Genomic DNA, 19,177 nt, shown 5'->3' with positions numbered 1-19,177 from the left:
CGCCTGTTTGGTTGACATCCCAACTGATGGGATAACCAGAGAACATTCACTGATCTGCATGCCCTCTGGGAGCTCGGGACACTGCACAGAGAGGGCCTGTCGGATGGCTAGGCTGATATGCCACACAGAGTGTAGCCCACCTCTCCTAGGAAGCCCCCAGCTAGCCTCCAGTCCTGTTGTCGTTTTTTTCTCCAAAGAGCTCCATCATCTTCAGTAATGGCCATGCCTACAGCCTGTATATTGATCAGTTATCAGTATCTTAGAGAACTGTCCATCTTTCCTTGAGATGTTCTCCAGCATTGGTCTCTATTTCATGGTACCTCCACTCTGTTATTGTTATTGTAACATATTTGTGAATCTTTTGTGAACACCAGACTCTGATGAGGGCTGGCAGCCTCGAGTTCCATGCTTGTAATTTAGCAAAAACATAACACCATGACATGGCTCTGCCTGTCCCTGTGGGCTGAGCACCGACCTTCCCCTTCCTATCCCTGGGTGGCAGCTCTGGCCTTGGGATGCCATGTGAACCATTGCAGTTTCTCTGCTCTGTTTATAGGAGCATCAGGAGAACCCATCTGGGCTGCCTGGGAACTGTGCCATATTTCACGTTGTCCATATAGCCATCGGGTCACCTGAGTGGCACACCCCTCCTTCTGCCCTGTTTCATGTTTTTTTTTTTTTTTTTTTGTCATGACCTTCGGGTGCAGTGAGCTGATAGTCTGGGATTTGAGTTTGCCATTAATTGTTTCAGGGATGCCTGTCAGGTGATTCCATCGCCTGCTGCTGGCTGTGGGACCTTCCCAGGGGTCGTGCTGGAAAGTTGTTCTGAGCATTTCCTGCAGCTGTCTTCAGTCCTCTCCAAGTTTCGCCTATGAAGCCTAGTCTCAGTTTTTTGCCCTAAGTGACTCTCCAAAGTCTCTACACCTACCTGTCATGTTATATCGGCGTCTCCCTCTTGGGGTTCTTGCAGTCCCAACTCCAGTGACATCTCCTTGGTCAGTGGGGTCAGCACAGGTCCCCTGGTGCTGTGTGGAGTTAGGAGACATGGATAGCCTTTAGCAGAGCAAGTGCAGGGAGGAGAGTTGGGGTTCCTGCCCCCCAGGGGGACTCAGGGCACTGAGGCAAATTGCTGCTATGTGCCCACCACCACCATGTTACCTGGGGGGCTCCTTCTCTCCTCTTCTCCCATACCTCCAAATCTCTTCCACAGTCATCCCTGGGACATTTCATCTGCTCTGGTCTCAGGCTTGGGCCCACCTGAGCTGTGTGGTATGGGCTCTGGCCTTCTTGGCTTCATCCCTGGCCTCTTAAACTCACGCAGCTGGGCTGAGCCTCCTTGGCAGCCTCTGGGCAGCATCAGCTCCTGTTCTCACTCTGTGTGTCCTGCCCGCCCAGGTCCTCACTTGCACGTGAGTCACCCACCTCTCCAAGGGTGCCTCACCACAACAGGGACATGCCTCTCTCCTCAGCCTTTGCCCTCACCATGTGCTGTTTGTGGGCCTGATTCCTTGTCCCCTGATGGGGGTAATAATCCCAGGCTAATCACGTAATTGGGCTCATTGCAAAGCTTTGCAACCATGAGTGCGGGTCTTGTTCACTGAGTTCCGTGACCAGGCACCTGCTGGAGTTGTCTTGAATCAATATTTGGTGATTGAACTGAATAATGATTTATAAAATACCCATAAGGCAAGTGTCGTACTCCTCCGTGCTCCTAATCACAAGGGGTGTTTGACTGTACTGACACAGTTTTTGTGCTCAGATCCAGTTGCAAAGTCATTAAAATCAAGACACTTGTATGGAAAGCTATTATGCATATTATTCTACTAGCAAGTGCAGTTGAAACAGTTATTAACTTCGTGGCTTTTGGAAGCTTGAGCTAAGCACACAGTTCTAATATGGATCCTGCATGAGTTAAATATCCATCCTCAATTGTGTTTTGACAGAATCAGGTCTTTGTTCTCAGATCTTGACACTGTCCTGGCACTGCTCCACTTTTAGTCTTTGCTGCAGAAATCCTGACCTGTGGTGGATGAGCGGCCTCAGTCCCTGGGCTGGGTCCATGGTTCCCATGCTATACCTGTTCAAGGTGGGACAGAGTCAGAGTTGGCATATTTCATTCTTCTTATGCTGATTGAGTGAAGCGAGAGTCACCCACTTGAGTCAATAATGTCAAAGCCCCGTGTCATGGGGTGGGGTTGGGGTGAGGGGCGTTGCTTCCAGTGCTGTGCTTTTTCTCTGGAAGCACCATTAAATCCCATGGAAGCACCATTAAATCCCGTCAGTTCTTGCTGGCCACCTCATACCCATCAACAAGTGGAACAAAGGCTGGACAAGAAGAGAATTCATGCATTCCTTGGCCATTCAAGACCCATGCTGTTTCTCAGAGACCAGTGCTGTGTGTGTGGTCATGTTTTGAGTCTTTGGCATCTCTTGGATTCTTCCTGGTCTCAATGACACCAGCGAGTATAGCGTTAGATGTTTGTTTGTTAAAGATGTTAACTTCAAAATAACTCACCTATGGAATCTACACAATTTTCAGCCTGCCTAGGAAGGAAGGGAGAAAAGAACACATTTGTTCTGATTGCCATTTATTTTCTTAAAACATAGTTATTTGATTCCAAGCGATTGTTGGCACATATTCATAAAGAATTTGGATTAGAGAAATACGTAGATCTTGGTAAGCTTCACACCACTTTAGCTTTATGTGAATGTACCACAATAGCAGTGATTTGTGAATACTCTTGCTAGATATTGGTTACTATTTATTCAACTAATAGAAGTTTCAGAATGAGATGTCTGAGTCGAGAAGGTGGGAGATGACTAAAGAAATCATGTGCATATTGCGTGAGCAAAGGAGAAACTCGAGTATAGAAGGATGCATGTAGCCCCCACCCAACAGTAGAGGAAGAGGAAGGCCCTCAAAATGGCAGAGCACCAGCCTCCGAGAGGTAGAAACATCTCAGGAAGGGAGAGCTAGAATTAAGCTGAAGGTTTCAGGACTCAGTGTTCTTTGTGGTAGCCCTGAAAATCCCTGAACAAAATGGGTGTTAGTTTTCAACTCAAAGCTGTGAATCCAAGTCAAAGAAGAATATTTACATGACAAGAGCTTCTCGCATGCATAGCCTCACTTTAACATTGGGTTTTTTTGGGGGGGAATATATTTACTCTATTTACAGCTTTATACTTATTGAATAAGTTCGTATGTCTTCTCCTTGTTTATGCTGTTTTAATTTCTTTCTTTACTTTCCCTTTCTTTGAATTGTTTTTTAAAAAAAGATTTGCCTTCATCTAATGTTTATGTAATGACTTTCTTCATGTTTTGACAGTCTATTTGGGGGAATTTAGCACTTTATTGCTCTATTTTAAATCAATTGTTTTATTGCTTATAGAAGTTTTATCATTTCATTGGTGATTTTGGAAAGTTATGGAAAATTAATTAATCTAAATGTGAATTGTGTTTTTGAAATAACCATCAAAGTGTTTAGGGTGAGGCACTGCCTAATCAGGCTTCTACTCAGTTCCTATTAGTTTTCAAGACTCAAATGTATAAACATGAAAAGTAAAAATATTCTCTGAGTAGGTATAATTTAAGCCTATTCAAAACTCACCTGGAAAATTTAAAGATAATTTCAGCACCAAAATCTGTCTCAGAGAAGGTTGCAGAAGCAAATCTTGTTGAAGATTATGATATAATGTGTGTTTGACCACATATCCTTTAAGTACCCATAGGGTCAGCAATAGATAAGAACGTTGCTGCTTATGAGAGCTAAGTCAGTCTTCTCAGTGGCATCTGGTGACTGCTTGACATCCGAATTTAAAGTCGTAGAAACTTGAGCATCCAGAGTGTTGTGTTTTATCCCAGCTTTCTTTGTGACAACATCCAGATCCCATATGTCCTGCCAAGGCCATTTGGAGTCAAAAACTAAATGACATGCCATGAGAAGAAACTGTTTTTCCAGCTGTGGGGTCATCCTTTCTGGCTGTCCTGGAAATCCCTGCTGTTACTGAGATCCCTTCAAAAAGAGGGAAAGAGAATCCATCTTTAAAAGTTGCAGGGAGCTCTTCAGGTCCCCTTGAGTTAGAGGGTGTCTGGGCGCCCTGATGACAGGGACTGCCTCTCACAGCGTGTGCTCAGTCTCAGGAGGCCCCTGGTTGCCAAGTCCTCAGGGAGAAGATTCTGTCCCAGGAGTCACGTGAGCCACATCTACTCCATGAAGCCAGTGCCTCCTGCTCTGAGTTTCATCCTTAAAGGCCAAATCAAACAGAGAAGTTTCTCCCATGCACAGGTCTTCCCCTCAGAAGGTGACTGTTATCGTGCACCTACCTTGGCCACTCCTTGCCCCATCCCCAAGTCCCTGGGTCTCAGGCCATCCTGGCCAGGGCCCCTGGGGCTGGGTGTGCCTCTCTCAGGCTCCATCTGTCCAAGTGAGACCCCAGTGTTTACTTTGCTAAATGTATGTAATCTGTACATGTTATTACAAAGTACTGTCCTGAATTTTAGGCAAACAAACAGGCTAAGTAATTTGAAGCATCTTTTATGATTACATTTTTTTTTTTTTGAGTTGGAGTCTCACTCTGTCACCCAGACTGGAGTGCAGTGGCCGCTCCCGGGTCCGGCGACCTGCTGGGGTCCGACTATCCTTCCGCCTCAGCCTTCCAATCCGCCTCAGCCTTCCAAGTAGCTGGAACTACATGCACGCGCTACCACACTCGGCTAATTTTTTGATTTACTGTAGAGATGAGGTCTCTCCAAGTTGCCCAGGCAGGTCTCGAACCCGCGGGCTCAGGCAATCCACTCACCTCAGCCTCCCAAAGTGCTGAGATTACAGGCTGAGCCATCGAGCCTGGCTATGATTACATTTTAAAGATTCATGTATGTGGTTTAGATCAGCATTAGATAGAAGCTCACTACTTTTTATTTAGCAATTAGAAGACACTGATGACTTGAGGATAATTATCAGATGCAACTTGCAGCCTCAGCTTTGGGTTTAGAATAAAACTCAAATTCCCTTCAGAATGCTTAGCCTGTTTCAGTAGAACACGTACAGCTGTGAGAGTTAATCTGTCGAGCGTGGCTATTTTTAGTATCTATTTCTACTCCAGCAGTTCATCAGAATGTAGGTGCCAAATAGTAGCTGGGAGAACTTTGACAAATTGTGATTATTTTTAAAAATACTGTGTCGAGAAGGCATGCTTAGAGGATGGCAGCTGTCCAGAGTTAGTGCACAGCTCAGATTAAGACAGGCTGCGCTTCCCTCCATGAGGTTTTCCTGTGGCTTTTGCTTGTGGATGTGGAGAGTCAGATTGCAGGCCTTGGACAGCCGTGGAGACTTGGATGCTCCAGAGTCCATGGAGCTGACCCTGGAGAAGTCCCTTGGGCGGGTGAGGCGGGAAAACCTGAATGAGTCATGTGAGCAGAGCGCGGGCGTTCATACTCTATGTGTGAAAGGGCTTGTGTTTGGGGAGCTGGGACTCTAGGGAGTAGAAGAGAGCAGCCCAGGGTGTCAGAGTGGCTTAGATGAAGGTTGTTTCCTCCTAACCTGCACCAGGTTCCTGTTTTCCAATATTCTGCACAGGCTTGTGCTTGTCATTAAATCTGAGAGAACACAGTGCCAGTTGGCCCCCTTCTGAAGAGACTTTGAGGATGCCATGAGGTTGTGACTGAGTTACTTCTTGGTGTTAAAAGACACAGCGATTCCATGACATTTCTTAAGGCTTTGGCAAGGCAGACTTCAAGCAGGACCATCTTGGCAGGTGCAGGGACTACTGCAGTGGGGCCTCACAGCTGGAAAGAGGGACTGGGTTCAACTCTGAACAATCAGGGACAAGTGGGAATTCATAGCAAAGAAGTAGAGCAGGGGTCAAAGGACAGGGAGTGACTAAGAGGAGATATCAGGGGTGAGAGGGAGTCTGGCTAAACCAACCTGCCAGGATTCTTGCTGAAGACAGGTTGGGGTGACCAGACATCCTTGCGGGGTGTTGGAGTAAGGAACCTCATCACATGTTGAAGGGGGGGGGTCCTAGCCAATACAGCTTAGCAGGGTTTTTACTAAAACGAGATTCTGGAGGAAGTACATGGAAGATCTCTGGAGGAGACTTAGGAGCCTGACCAAGGTTTGGCCGAGCAGAGCTGTGGGCATCTTTCCCCCAGATGTGAGTATAACTTGTGCTTAGGAAACATTTCCTGGTTTGGCAAGAAACCAAGCAACACACTGGAAGCATTATAAAGACCACGTGTGTCTGGATGATCCAAAGTTCAGCACTTGTGCAGTGATGCTGTGTGCTCCTGGCAGCCCTGCCTGTGGCACTGTGCAGCCACACTGCCCACCTGCAGGCCACTCTGCCCATGTGAGGGCCCGTGTGGGCTGCTCTGTCCATGTGAAGGTGATTGGTGGTCTGTGCAGCCATGGACACTTTCTCCATCTAGGACATTACCCTCACATCTTCCTGAGACTCCAGCCCCCAAGGAGGCTGTTCCAACTCATGTGTGAGGATTGCTCCCAAGCATGCTTTTTTCTCAGTAGTCAATACACGTAGCCTGGTGGCACAACTTGATCTTTCCTGCTCTCAAAATGTCTACATGAGACAGGCCTTGGCTGTTTCCTTAGCTGTTTAGTAAAAGTCACAGGTGAACCCACCTCAGCCTGAAATTCTTTTGTGAGATTATTTTAAACCAAAGACTAAATGTTTAAAATAGATACAGGACTATTAAGATTTTCTGTTTCTTCCTGTGTCTATTGAGTAAATTGTGCTTTCCTCAGAATTTTCCACTTCATATAGATTATCTAACCTATTTGTGTAGAGTTGTTCTCAGTCTTTTTTTATTACCTTTTTAACATGGTCGAGACAGTAACATATTTTGTGTTCCTGGTACTGGTTTTTCATGCCTCCTCTCTTCTCTTCTTTGTCATGTAGTTGTAAGTCCAGTTTGTTTGTTCAAAGTTTCAATGCTTATTAACTTTATTGTTGCATTAGTTTTTCTTTCCCTATTTTTATTATTATTTTCTTCTACTTTCATTGGATTGATTGATTGATAAATTGATTGAAACAGGGTCTTACTCTGTCACCCAGACTGGAGTACAGTGGCATGATCATAGCACACTGCAGCCTCAACCTCCTGAGCTCCAGCGATTCCCCCACCTCAGCCTCCCAAGTAGCTGGGACTACAGGCACGTATCACCATGCCTGGCTAATATTTTGTATATGAGGTCTCCCTATGTTGCCCAGGTTGGTCTCAAACTCCTGACTTCAAACAATCCTCTCATCCCGACCTTTGAAAGTGCTGGGATTATAGGTGTGAGTCACTGTACCCAGCCCATTGGATTTGATTTGCTGTTGTTTTTCTAGCTCTTTGAGATAAATGTTTACGCATTGATTTTAGCCTTTCGTCTTTCCTCATATACTTAGGATATACATTTTTAAACAAGATTTAGTGGTATGCCATAAATTCTTAGATGTCATGATTTTGTCAGGCTTAAATAAGTTATCTGTATTATAAAAGCAGTATCTGCTCACTGCCCTAAACTTGGAAATCAGGAAAATAGAGTGGAAATGACAAAACAGACTCTACTTACAACAACGAAAGATAACCACAGTGAACATCCTGGGATTGGATGTCCAGTATCTTTTTAAAATGTGTATTCAATTTTCCTTTTCAAAAGTATACACACATTTATGTGAAAAAGTATGATTTACTTACCATTTTATAGCCTTTATTGCCACCTCCACCTTTTAAAAATACTACTTTATAGTCATGTGAAAATAGCAGATCAATAGTGAATCATTCTCAACAGGGCAACAGTTTATATTGTAGTCTTACCACTTAAAAAAGCAACAAACAATGGAGTATAACATGGTGATTAGCAAGGCAGACTGGGCACGCCTGCAGAGCATGGGAAAGCTGAAGAATGAATGAGGAAGCCCTTTAATGGTATTGGGATGGGGAGATAGAGATTGCCCATCCCCTAAATGTTGGCTCCCTGGTAGGTTCACTTTGAGATGATAAGACACGTTGTGAATTACTTTTTTTTCAGATTCATCAAGTCAAGCATATTTTTTTAATAGACACCAATGAGGAGAAATTTATTTATTTAAAAAAAATTTTGAGATGGGATTGTACTCCATCACCCAGGCTGTAGTACAGTGGCATGGTCATGGCTCACTGCAGCCTCAACATTCTGGGCTCAGGTGATCCTTCCACCTCAGCCTCCCGAGTAGCAGGGACTACAGACATGTGCCACCACACCTTGCTCATTTTAAAATTTTTTGTAGAGATGAGGTCTTACTGTGTTGCCCAGGCTGGTCTCAAACTCCTGGCCTCAAGCAATTCTCCTACCTCAGCCTCCTCCCAAAGTGCTGTAATTACAGGCGTGAGCTGCATGCCCAACCCTGAGGAGAAATTCAATTTCTTCTTTTTTTAACATAACCTAGGAAATTATAACTAATTCCATAGACAGCCATCATTTTTTGACAATAATTTTTTACAGGCCAGCTCAAGGCTGTTCATAGATGTCTGTGGACCAGGGTCATTCTGTCAGCTCTACATAGCAGGTCCCCAATATCAGTCAACACTTGCAAATTCAAAAATCCACTGGTGATTGAGGAGAGAGATACAAATCTATCAATTATGGGCTAGACAATAGTCCCATATCTGTGGAGTAGCTCTGGCCTCGTGCCAAGTTCAAGGCAGCCATGGTTTCATAGATACGGTTGCCAAGCGTACCAAGAGGAGACTGAGAGCCCTCGTTCACAAAATAGCAGCGACGTCGTTTCCCCACTTCCACAACACAGTATCTCATTTGACAAGGGCACAGAGCTGGGGCAGTCTGTGTCATGTGGGAGCAATGAGGTTTGGTGCTTGGTAAAATATTTCTTGGTGTGTTTGGGGGTGAGGGAAGTGAGGTGTGTGTGCTTAGTCAAGTCAGGAGCTCAGGTTCATTGTATCTAGGATTGGGGACAGGCCCCAGAGCTCTGTCACCGGCAGGCCCCTGTCTCCAGCACACTCAGTCAGGCAGCTCGTGGCGCTCTGTGGGCAGTTTCCTTGAGGTTATCGAGGGAACTGAGGTGAAATAGGGAAGCCACTTTGAAGAACCACAATATGGAAGATGAGTTAGACATATTCGGTCTGATTTCGGAGGGCAAAATTAAAGCTCTTGACTAGAAATGATAGGAAGACAGGTTTGACTTGATATCATAACATCTTGCCTTTATACGGTGCTTCACAAATTCCTTTTACCTGATTCCATTTTGATTTCTCACAAGCTGTGATGGGGAGTATGCAGCTCAGAAAATTCAAGCAAGAACTTCCTAAAACTGAGAATTGTCTAAAAGCCAGACCCGGCATGGTACAGTGGTATGCATTGCAGCTTGGATCTGCCCAGGCAGGGCCTGCAGAGCCCCTTGTTGCTGGTGACACAGACGCCTGTGGTGCAGTTGTTTATCGTCTTGTTTATCTCATGTACTACATGCCATCTTCTGTCCATCTTCCTTGACACCAGCCACTCGTCAGAGACCGTCTTTGCTATGCTGGTAGGGGCATGTGCACTGGGCATCCCCTTCCCTGCTGGCCTCTCAGGCCTGCCATAGTGCATCCCCTGTGCTTCTTGCTTACCCTTTTCCCCCAGCTGTCTGTTCCCGTAATGCACTGCTCCTGCAAATGTGTGAGGACCACTTGTGCCATCTCTTCCCATTGAGTGATATCACAGTATGGTTTGAAATCCTGCAGTGGGAGTATTGACACCAGGGAAATTGAGGATGCTACAGCTGAGAATCCCATTGACTTATGTTGTTTATATGACAACTTCTGCTAACTTAGAGTCCAAACTTCATCTTCATGTCAAAATGTGGCCTGTTGTTGACTGAGGTGGGCAAGTCATCACTATTTATTTTTTATTCTCACACACAAGTAATGCTTGGAAGGGACTAAAGTAGACTATAAAATGCATAAGGAATAAGAGTTTTATTTCCAGGGCCAAAGGAATGAAATTTTACCCCCGGCTGGGGGTAAACTATTACCTTGCTAAACTATGGTGTGTGGCCATGTGCTCTTTGAGCTATGACCAGACCATGTTTCCTGACTTTGGCCCCCTTCCTTACCTTGGGGAGGTGAATCTTCTCTCTCTCTCTCTTACTTTTAAATAAACTATATTTTCTAAGCTAAAAAAAAAAGAAATTTTAACCCCAACAAAACTGCAACAACTTTTATATTCATAAAAACACACTGTGTATTATGATTGTAACAACTGGGAATATGTATATATCTATACAGTCTTTTTTGGGGGAAAAGGCAGGCTGCTAATTTATTTTATGGTTAATCTCAGGATCCTTGGTGGTATAATTATTGTGAGGTTAAAGTTGAGAATCAGTGAAGTAAGTAGTTTAAATTCCTTTTCTATGAAACCTATAGGATTCTGATAGAATGTTTATTTAGGCTGAGATGTTTATTATGACTTCATTGTACTGAAAATTGTCATATTTGAATTTTTTAACAGATCAGGGTCCTCATGATCAACCAAAGAGAAGAAGAATTAGAAAGCATAAATCAAAGAAGAATTTGAAAAATCCCAATAATGTTCATGTAGAACAAGCAGGATTAGAGAAACAGCAGAGTCCTTTACAAGAAAAATTACAGCCACAGCACACAGATGGCTCCATAATAAGCAAAAATAAAAAAAGAAAACTGAAAAAGAAACAGCAAATTAAAAAGAAGAAAGCAGCTGGCTTAGTGGCAAAGGCCTCTGGTGTCAATTTTATGTACCAGCCAGAGGAGAGCAGTAGTGAACAAGAAGATGTGGGAGACGATGGAGAAGAGGGCATAGACGCCGATGAGGAAGACACCAGAGATGCCAGAGAAGGAGACGTCAGAGACACCAGGGAGGGAGACGTCAGAGACATCAATGAAGAAAACATCAGAGATGCCAATGAGGAAGATGCTAGAGACACTGGAGAGGGATATGTTAGAAACACCAGTGAGGAAGATGTTAGAGATGCCAGGGAGGGAAATGTTAGAGATACTAGTGAGGAAGAAGATATTACAGATGCCAATGAGGAAAAAGTTACAGACACTGACGAGGAAGATGTTAAAATTACCAATGAAAAGGCAGATAGTATCCTAAACTTTTTGAAGTCAACACAAGAAATTTATTTTTATGATGGTACGTTTTTTGCTGTTTTTCTTTTGCATAATGAAATCCACTTAAAAATAATATGGAGAAAGAGCTGAGTGCAGTGGCTCACACCTATAATCCCAACATTTTGGGAAGCTGAGGCAAGAGAATTGCCTGAGCCTAGGAGTTCGAGGGCAGCCTGGGCAGCATGGCAAGACCTCATCTCTACAATAAATAAAAAAATTAGCTGGGTGTGGTGGCACATGCCTGTAGTCACAGCCTACTTGGAAGACTGAGGCAGAAGAATTGCCTATGCCCAGCAGGTCGAGGCTGTGGTAGCCATGATCGTACCACTTACACAACAACCTGGGCAACAGAGTGAGACTCTGACTCAAAAAGAGAAAAAATTAGAGAAAGAAGGAAGCATGGTAAAATATTTAAATGTTTAAAGAATAAAACACATTTAAATATTCAAAATAGTTAATTTAAGGCAAAGATCAGAATATTTGAATTCCTTCTACCAATGGAATGGATGAACTTGCTACTCAGGGCACATCCAGGGGGGGAGTGTGGCTCCAGACATGGGCTGGCCTCACATTTTTCATCCCTTTACCTCCAGATTTTGGACTATGTTGGTATTCTGGGCTGTGTTTCTAAATAAAGGATAATCCAGATTGGAGCTTTTGATGAGCTCACGTGCATCTTCGTGAGCCGATCGAGGTAAAAGAAGCACAACTTGCTACTTTGAATTTCATTTTACTCTCCCACACACAACTTACTGATTTAAGATTTTCAGTAAGCATTTTTGAGCAACCATCTGTATTGATATAAGATATGAAAAATGAAAGTAGACTTATTCTCCCAGATGGTGATTGCTGGTGTTTGCATGTGCTTTTTGCTGGTCGCCCTAAAGGTCAGGAAGGAACAAATGCTGGTAGCACCTGGTCACCCAGGACAAGGTGCTCACAGTAGGCTGACTTCCCACTATGATGACATACAGTGGAATGTGGTTCAGGGGAATGTGGTAGGTTTAGGTGGTAGATCTGGACTTCAGCAAGACATTTCACAGTATTCTTCTGAACAAGACTGAGAAATGTTGACTGTGTAATAATTTGAGAAGTCAGTAATTAATTGAAACAATGATGGAAATACAACATTATTGCTAGATTAGTTTTAACAAAGAAGATGTCATTAACCCTTTCCTCTTTAGAATGTTCATCAGCAGTTTGTACTAACAAATTGAAAACATATTAATACCAATGATAGATATGAGAAAACATAGCTAATACTGGCAAAATGGAAGTAGGATCCAGAAAGAGCTCAGTCAATTTTCTATTCTGTCTATGATAGAGTAGCGTGTCACAGACCAACAATCATTCCAAGAGTAACTAAAATCATATTAGAATAAAAATTTGTTGAAGGAATCAACAAGCTACTGAAGAAGACAAAAATCCCCAAAACCACATGGGGACATGAGCCAACCATCTATAGCCACTTTTCCTTCAGTTCTGGATGTGGTTGGGCCAGCATCTGGGGAAAGGACTCGCAGAGCCTTTGTCAGCCTCACAGGTCGAGAGAGACAAAAAGCAGAGCATCCAAGGGCTGGTAAGAGAGGAGTTCAGAGAGTGGAACTCAGCACACTATTGACTTTCCCTCGGAGCCTTTGCTGAATTCTAAGACTGTGGGTAGAGGGTAAAAATCCAAAGAAGGAGCCTCAGGACAATAGTGGGCCTCATGGCTATCTTGAGGTGCTGGGCAGGTAAGGATCAGCCTGATCCTCGAGCCAACACAGCAGGCCATGTCTTCAGAGTAGGCGGCCCAGGACAGATGATCCTTCCCCAGATGTGCAGTCACCTGAAGTCAGCTGAGTCCCTGGGTGGGCCAATGACCTGCTCCACTCTATTACCTGGCAGAGCCCAGGGTGAGCCCTCTGGAGGAAAATGACATTATCTTAGATTTCTGTGATTTTTCATACACGTTCAATAAAAATGCACCAGGCTTACCACAAGACAGGGCCGCAGAACCAAAAACCATGAGAAAAAAAAAAAAGCAGTAGATACTCAAGTAGAAATTCTAGTCCTGAGAAAATATAAGAACTGAATTCAGTACTCAAAAGATGAGTAAACATCAGATAAGAGTTAGCATAAGAGAATTCGTAACAGGGAAAACAGGCCTCAGAAAGCCTCCAGAATGAAGAGAGGAGCAAAAGGGGATGGAAAGCCAGAGAAGAACCCAGCAGACATGGGCACAGCAGGAAGGTCCTGTGACCATTAAGCTGGGCTCACATGGAGAGGAGAGAGGGTGGGACGGGGCAGGACCTAGAGAGAGGGCAGTGGGGTTGTCGGAGCTAATAAAAGACACAGAGTCACAGGTTCAAGAGGTTCTGCTAGCTCCAAACAGAGTTCATACCAGAACCACCACATCTAAGCACATTGTGGTAAACTGCTGAAAACCAACAACAGAAATCCTGAAAAGCATCCAGAAAAAACAAGACCAACACCCAGACTAGTGGTTGGCCTTGTGGTGGAAACAACAAAGTCAGGGTCATGTTTTCAGAGTTCTCCTGGACTTTTCCTAAACAGCAACAGTCTTTTTTTTAAGCCACATGATGTGGAAATGGAGAACTTGATCCACTGTCCAGTTTATCCGGCTGCTGCTGAGAATTTTGAGCTGCATATGGTTCCGGGATGGTGTTTATAAGATCAGACGCATAGACGGAGCACAGGTTTCCGCTGTCATGTTTTGTTGTCCTCATTTACTTTTCAAAGTTCTGTTCTGATTGTCTCCTGGTGGCTGTTTATCTCCCTGACATCTCATTCTGCATGGAAGCGTATGCTTCAGGCTTTCTCTAAGAGATGAAAGCTTATCTTCAGTTTATAAAAATAAAGTGACACCGCTAAGTGATACTGACTTTATTTAGGTGTCTCCAGAGACTCGAGTCCAGCTATCTGTGTGGAGGCCACCGAAGAACTGCTCAGCCATCTTGCGTCCCACCGCATGTCACCCTCGGATGTGTTCATTCTGGATCACATGAAAACGCTGCTACTTGTGCAAGATATCGAACGATTGAAGAGTGCCCTGGACATGTTCCCAGAACACTGCATGATGCCTCGTGGTAAGTATTGCACAGTTTATTCCTGGTCCTACTTGAAGTACTCTTGTCAAGGTTGCCTCTAAACCCACAGCCCACCAAAACAGAAGTGAGTCGGAAAGTATAGACTACACACATGTGGCTTGGAAGGATAGAGTCCCACAGAGAAATAGCTTTCTTGTATCTCTGCTTGATACAAAAATATTTCACATAATATATGCAGAAATGCATGTGCAGTCTAATTTTCTAGACTCAGGAGCTATCAACTGGTAGAGCCAAATGTTCATAAGTTTAAATAGAAGTGAAAAAATGTGTTTCTTCCCCTTTTCCTTCTCTGCTGGATTGGTAGGAGGTAACTTTTTCCTGCCCTCTGCCTTATCAGACCCCTCCGGTTAGAAGGGGCATGACAGTGATTTCTCGTGCTTCTGTCCTTTGCCTTCCTTGGTGTCCCTTCCATGCAATCTGCATTGTGTTGGAGCAGCTAGGCGTGTCTCCCCAATGACATGTGCAGTGAGGATATTTAGGCCCAGAAGTCTGCTAACACTAAAAGTCAGAAACCCATGGCTTTCTCTTGAGAGCCACTTCACCTGCACCCACGGTATGCAGAGCAGCACACCTGATCAGAGCAAACACACAACACGTGCCGGAGTGAGAGAAGGGGCGTGGGAGGCTCTATGGATACCTGGAAGGAGTTTTAACCTAAGTGTAGTGCATGGTGTCCATCCTCAGAAACCTTATGGGGTCGCTGGGGAGTCAAGATGCACATATTTAAAAAGCCAGATAGCAAATCAAGTTATATAGTATTAAAGCAACCACAGCGTGGTGCTGGCTCAGTCAGCAAGTCACATCAGGGCCACAATGCTGAACTTATAGGCTCAAAGTCATATGGGTTGGGGTCACCAGGAGGAAGCACCTCATGTGTCCTGAACTACCTAATCTGTAAGGAGACATTTATCTCTGGGCTGTGGGGCCTATGGGTGAGGAGGGCTTTGAGGACCCACCCTTGGGTGTTTCTGCCCTAGTGGATAAGTCAGAGAAGAAGCAGGATAAACAGAGAAATTTGTCCTAGAGCTCACAGAGATGCGCCTCTATGAAGCAAGCTGCACCCAGGATGGGTGTGGAATAGCAGAAGATGAGAGGTGCCAGTCTGGGCCCTGCGGGTATACTGGCATGTGGGCTTTTATCCAGAGAGAAATGGGAAGTGACCGGAGACTGTGTGCAGCAGGTCCCTGGGCCCTGCATTCAGGCTAGATGGAAGGAGTCAGGGCAGACCAGATGGGGCCTTCTCATTCCCTGGGAGAGGTACCTGCAATGTGGACAGGCAGGCACAGGAGGAGGAGGGGAGATGTGGCCAGAACCAGTAGGATTCTAGTCACCAGGAGTGTAGTCACCAGGGAGGAGGAGGGATTGTCAGTGAGAGGCCCTGTAGGAGCTCATTACTGACAGCTAAGCGAGGCCCATTCAGACCCCCAGTAGAGCTGAGATCAGCAGCCCTGGGCAGAGCATTGGGGCCAGGCTGCAGGGAAGAGAGGAATCAGGAACCAGTCGGCCTCCAGGGATGAGGAGAGGCAAGACTGGGGGAGGCACGTCTGGTTCATGGGACATGTGAGCCACTGAGTGGCCACACACCTGAATAAGAGGCTCCTGTGGTCACAGGACCAGCGGCATTTAGCCCCAGGCTGGCACTTATTTGTTTTTGGTTGGTTGTCAGGCCTAGATCTCCTTAATAAAACTTTGTCTCAAATGGCAAAAAGCCAGTTTTATTAAGTCAGACAAATATGTGATATTTATGAGAGATGAAAATGAGTCATTTAACATTTTAAATTTTAAATATTAAAAATTTTGATGCCATTTCTTACAGTCAAGTATTCTGAGATGCATCAGGAGTTTTGATGGGGGAATTTAGCAGAATCCTCAATACTAAAATCATTGGTTTCTTATATTAAAATCACTGCACAAGTTTTATCTAAAGTACATTTACTTTGAGCAATTGATAGAACTAGACCTTCTGTGTGAACCTCTTTTCTGTAAAAACAGATTCCCTTTAAGTGCATATAAGATGTGCATTAGAGCAGGAGTCCCTAGTCCCCGGGCCACAGACCAGTACTGGTGTGTGGCCTGTTAGGAACTAGGCCGGCCACACAGCAGGAGGTGAGTGGTGAAGGGGCAAGGAGAAGCAGAGCTCCTTCTTCTGTCAGATCAGCTGCGGCATTTGATTCCACAGGAGCGTGAACTCTACTGTGAACTGCATATGCGAGGGATCTAGGCTTCACACTCCTTATGAGAATCCAATGCCTGATGATCTCCCTTCACTCCCATTCATGGAAAAATTGTTTTCCACCAAACTGGTCCCTGATGCCAAAAAAGTTGGGGACCACTGCTTTAGAGTTTTTCTGTGTCAGGCTATTTTATGAAATAAAATTGTATAAACAATGAAGCTGTTTTCAAATATTGTATTTGTCTAATGCAGAGCTGACCTATATAACTTTTTGACATTGTTTTCTTCATGAGACTAGCTTATGAGGTTTCCTTGGTAGTAGTATCTCTCATCTCTGTAGAGTTTTTCCTCCCTGTTGAAACTCCTCTCTTTGCTGGCTCAGTCATTGCTTTTCCTCGATCATAGATGCTTCATTCAACTAGGTTGTAGATAACTGGTGTCCTCTAAAATGGGTTGCGCTCTCTTATTTTGTCTTATTATACCCATGTTATCACACACAGCAGCTGCCACTTGCTCATTATTTGTTGCATCCCACACACTGAGAGGGTGCTGTAGGAATTTCCAATGTAATCCCCCTTGAATCCTCTGTGTAGACTTTGGGTTTCTGTTATCATGACTATTGAGGCTTTTGAGGGTCAGGCAGTTTGCCTCTGGGTGGGATGGAGTTTGCTGGGGAACCTTGGAGGTACACTTCTGTGGGCCTCTGGGTGGGATGGTATCTGCCCAGGAACCTTGGAGGCATGCTTCTGTGGGCCTCTGGGCAGGATGGCGTCTGCCCACGTGCCCCTCCCATCACCACCTCCCTCCAGGTCCCCAAGGAACATGTCTTCCACAAAGTAAAACTCCACTCCTATGAGTCTCTGGGCAGGGTGGAGTCTGCTGGGGAACTGTGAAAGGGTGCTCATGTGGTTCTCTAGTCAGGATAGCATCTGCCCTGGATCCTTGGAGGAGGCACTCCTGTGGGTTGGCAGTGAACCAGAGCTCCTCTCTGGGCTATCCTAGGTCTGGTGTGGGAGTGATACCCTTGTGCTTGCAGCAAGGGCCTGAACCCTAGGCAGTCCTAGGATCTGAAGCAGATGTGGGAAGATTGTGCATTTGTTTTGCTCTCTCTCACCTAGGGCTTAGTGTGACTTTCTGTGGCTATTAACTTTAGAAGTAGTAGATTCCAGGTGCAGCATTTGAATAGTGTCTTGACAGGTCATGAGGCCTGACATTTGGGAAGAACCTTTACTCACAGCTGTCCTTCTCCCATGAAGCTGTAAGAGGGTTGGCGGTGACATCTAAGACAAATTGTGTTCTTGGTGGTTTGCTTTTAGCTATTCCTGACTTCACACTGGCTTTTGGGTTGTGTGAGTGCTGTGCAGTCCCATACTGTAAGATTCCACTTCTAACTTTTTTCAGTTGTTCACCTTTGACATAAACTTTTATTTCCTTTTAATTTCAGTTTGTATATGGTTTTCTTTCAGATCAGATTTTAAGCCCGGTATTTTTGAAGTTCAGGTCTAATAGAACTAGTGAACTGACAGGGTTCATGCCCAAGTGCAATACAGATATTCAGAAGCAGTCTGCTGTTGTGCTATATTTGTTATGTAACATGTGACTCATGAGTGTGGTATGCTACTAGCTACTTCACTTTGGGCCCAAAGGCAAATATCTGCAGAATAATGGTATGTTTTTTGCTAATATCTGCAAAAATATTAACTTATGCTTTTTCTTTTATGTTTTTGTTTTATTCTGTTTTATTTTTGTTTTGTTTTTGTTTTTTTGCTTTCCAGAGCATGCCAGAGTAATCTCAGCTTTCTTTAATTACTGGATCACGCATATCCTTCCTGAGAGAAACAGTGAATAAAATCAGAATAAAATCTTTAAGAAGAGCTAATAATTTAACACAAAAACACATAAGACAAATATGAAATGGGCTGAGTTAATTCTTATGTATAAAAAAGGTTAAATTGCAAATATTTTGTTTGTAACCCAAATCCTGGGAACTTGGAAGACATTTCTGCCATATTATTTATTCATGTATTTGTACATAATGAATAGGATGTCATCTGAGGCTTTAGCTAAGAAACTGGGGTAAAATTATTTGCAATTATGTATACCTTGAAATACTACATAAAACCTGATTCTGTTTTTCCAGTTCTTGTAAAAATTGAAAGTGGACATTCTGTTACATTAAATAAACCGTATAGTTTGAAGCTCATATATTTTCATAAAGTTTTAAATCACTTGGTATCTGAAAGTCTCTGTCTTTAAGAATGCTTTCTGGATATTAAAAAGTTCTAGTTTAAGTGTAGTTGAATTTTTTCTTTTTTCCCACTTCTCTACTTTGAGAATGATATCAAGAACCTGTTTATTCTTTCTTTTTTGTCATAGTAGTCACCAGTTTTTAGTATTACTGAGCATCAACTAGTATGACATTTGGAAGGGTATTGGCTCTATCCATGAAAATAATAGCTTTACATGACATAAAATTTGCCATTTTAACCATTTTTAGGTGTGCAGTGCAGCTGGGATTATGCTCTCCATGTCATGCAGTGAGCACCACTGTCGTCCTTTCTATGGTTAGAATTGTTTTGCTACACATGTACAGCCACACTGTGCTTGTCCACTCATCTGCTGGTGAACATTTGGGCCGTCTCCCCATTTGCCTCCCTCGAACAGTGCTGCTACCCACCTTCATGGACCAGGAGCCATGTGCACACTTGTTTTCATTCCTCCTGGGAATAGAATTGCTGAGTCTTATGGGGACTGTGTGATTAA

At 44.1% G+C, this 19,177-nt stretch overlaps 1 protein-coding gene across 1 annotated transcript in view; it reads left to right on the top strand.

Moving 5' to 3' along the window:
• Positions 1-18,705, top strand: part of ERICH1 (glutamate rich 1) — a 46,688-nt gene extending 27,983 nt beyond the window's left edge. Inside the window, exons 4-6 of the mRNA XM_008051656.1 lie at positions 10,491-11,153; positions 14,026-14,220; positions 18,190-18,705. Of these exons, the coding sequence (XP_008049847.1) occupies positions 10,491-11,153; positions 14,026-14,220; positions 18,190-18,263 (932 nt within the window). The 3' untranslated portion in view covers positions 18,264-18,705. The remainder of the gene's footprint in view (positions 1-10,490; positions 11,154-14,025; positions 14,221-18,189) is intronic.
• The last annotated feature ends 472 nt before the right edge of the window (positions 18,706-19,177 follow it).

The sequence above is a fragment of the Carlito syrichta genome, unplaced genomic scaffold (assembly GCF_000164805.1).
Source record: "Carlito syrichta isolate Samal-C Ts95f unplaced genomic scaffold, Tarsius_syrichta-2.0.1 Scaffold216220, whole genome shotgun sequence".
Lineage (NCBI taxonomy): Eukaryota > Metazoa > Chordata > Mammalia > Primates > Tarsiidae > Carlito > Carlito syrichta.
This window is presented reverse-complemented; position numbering and strand designations above follow the sequence as displayed.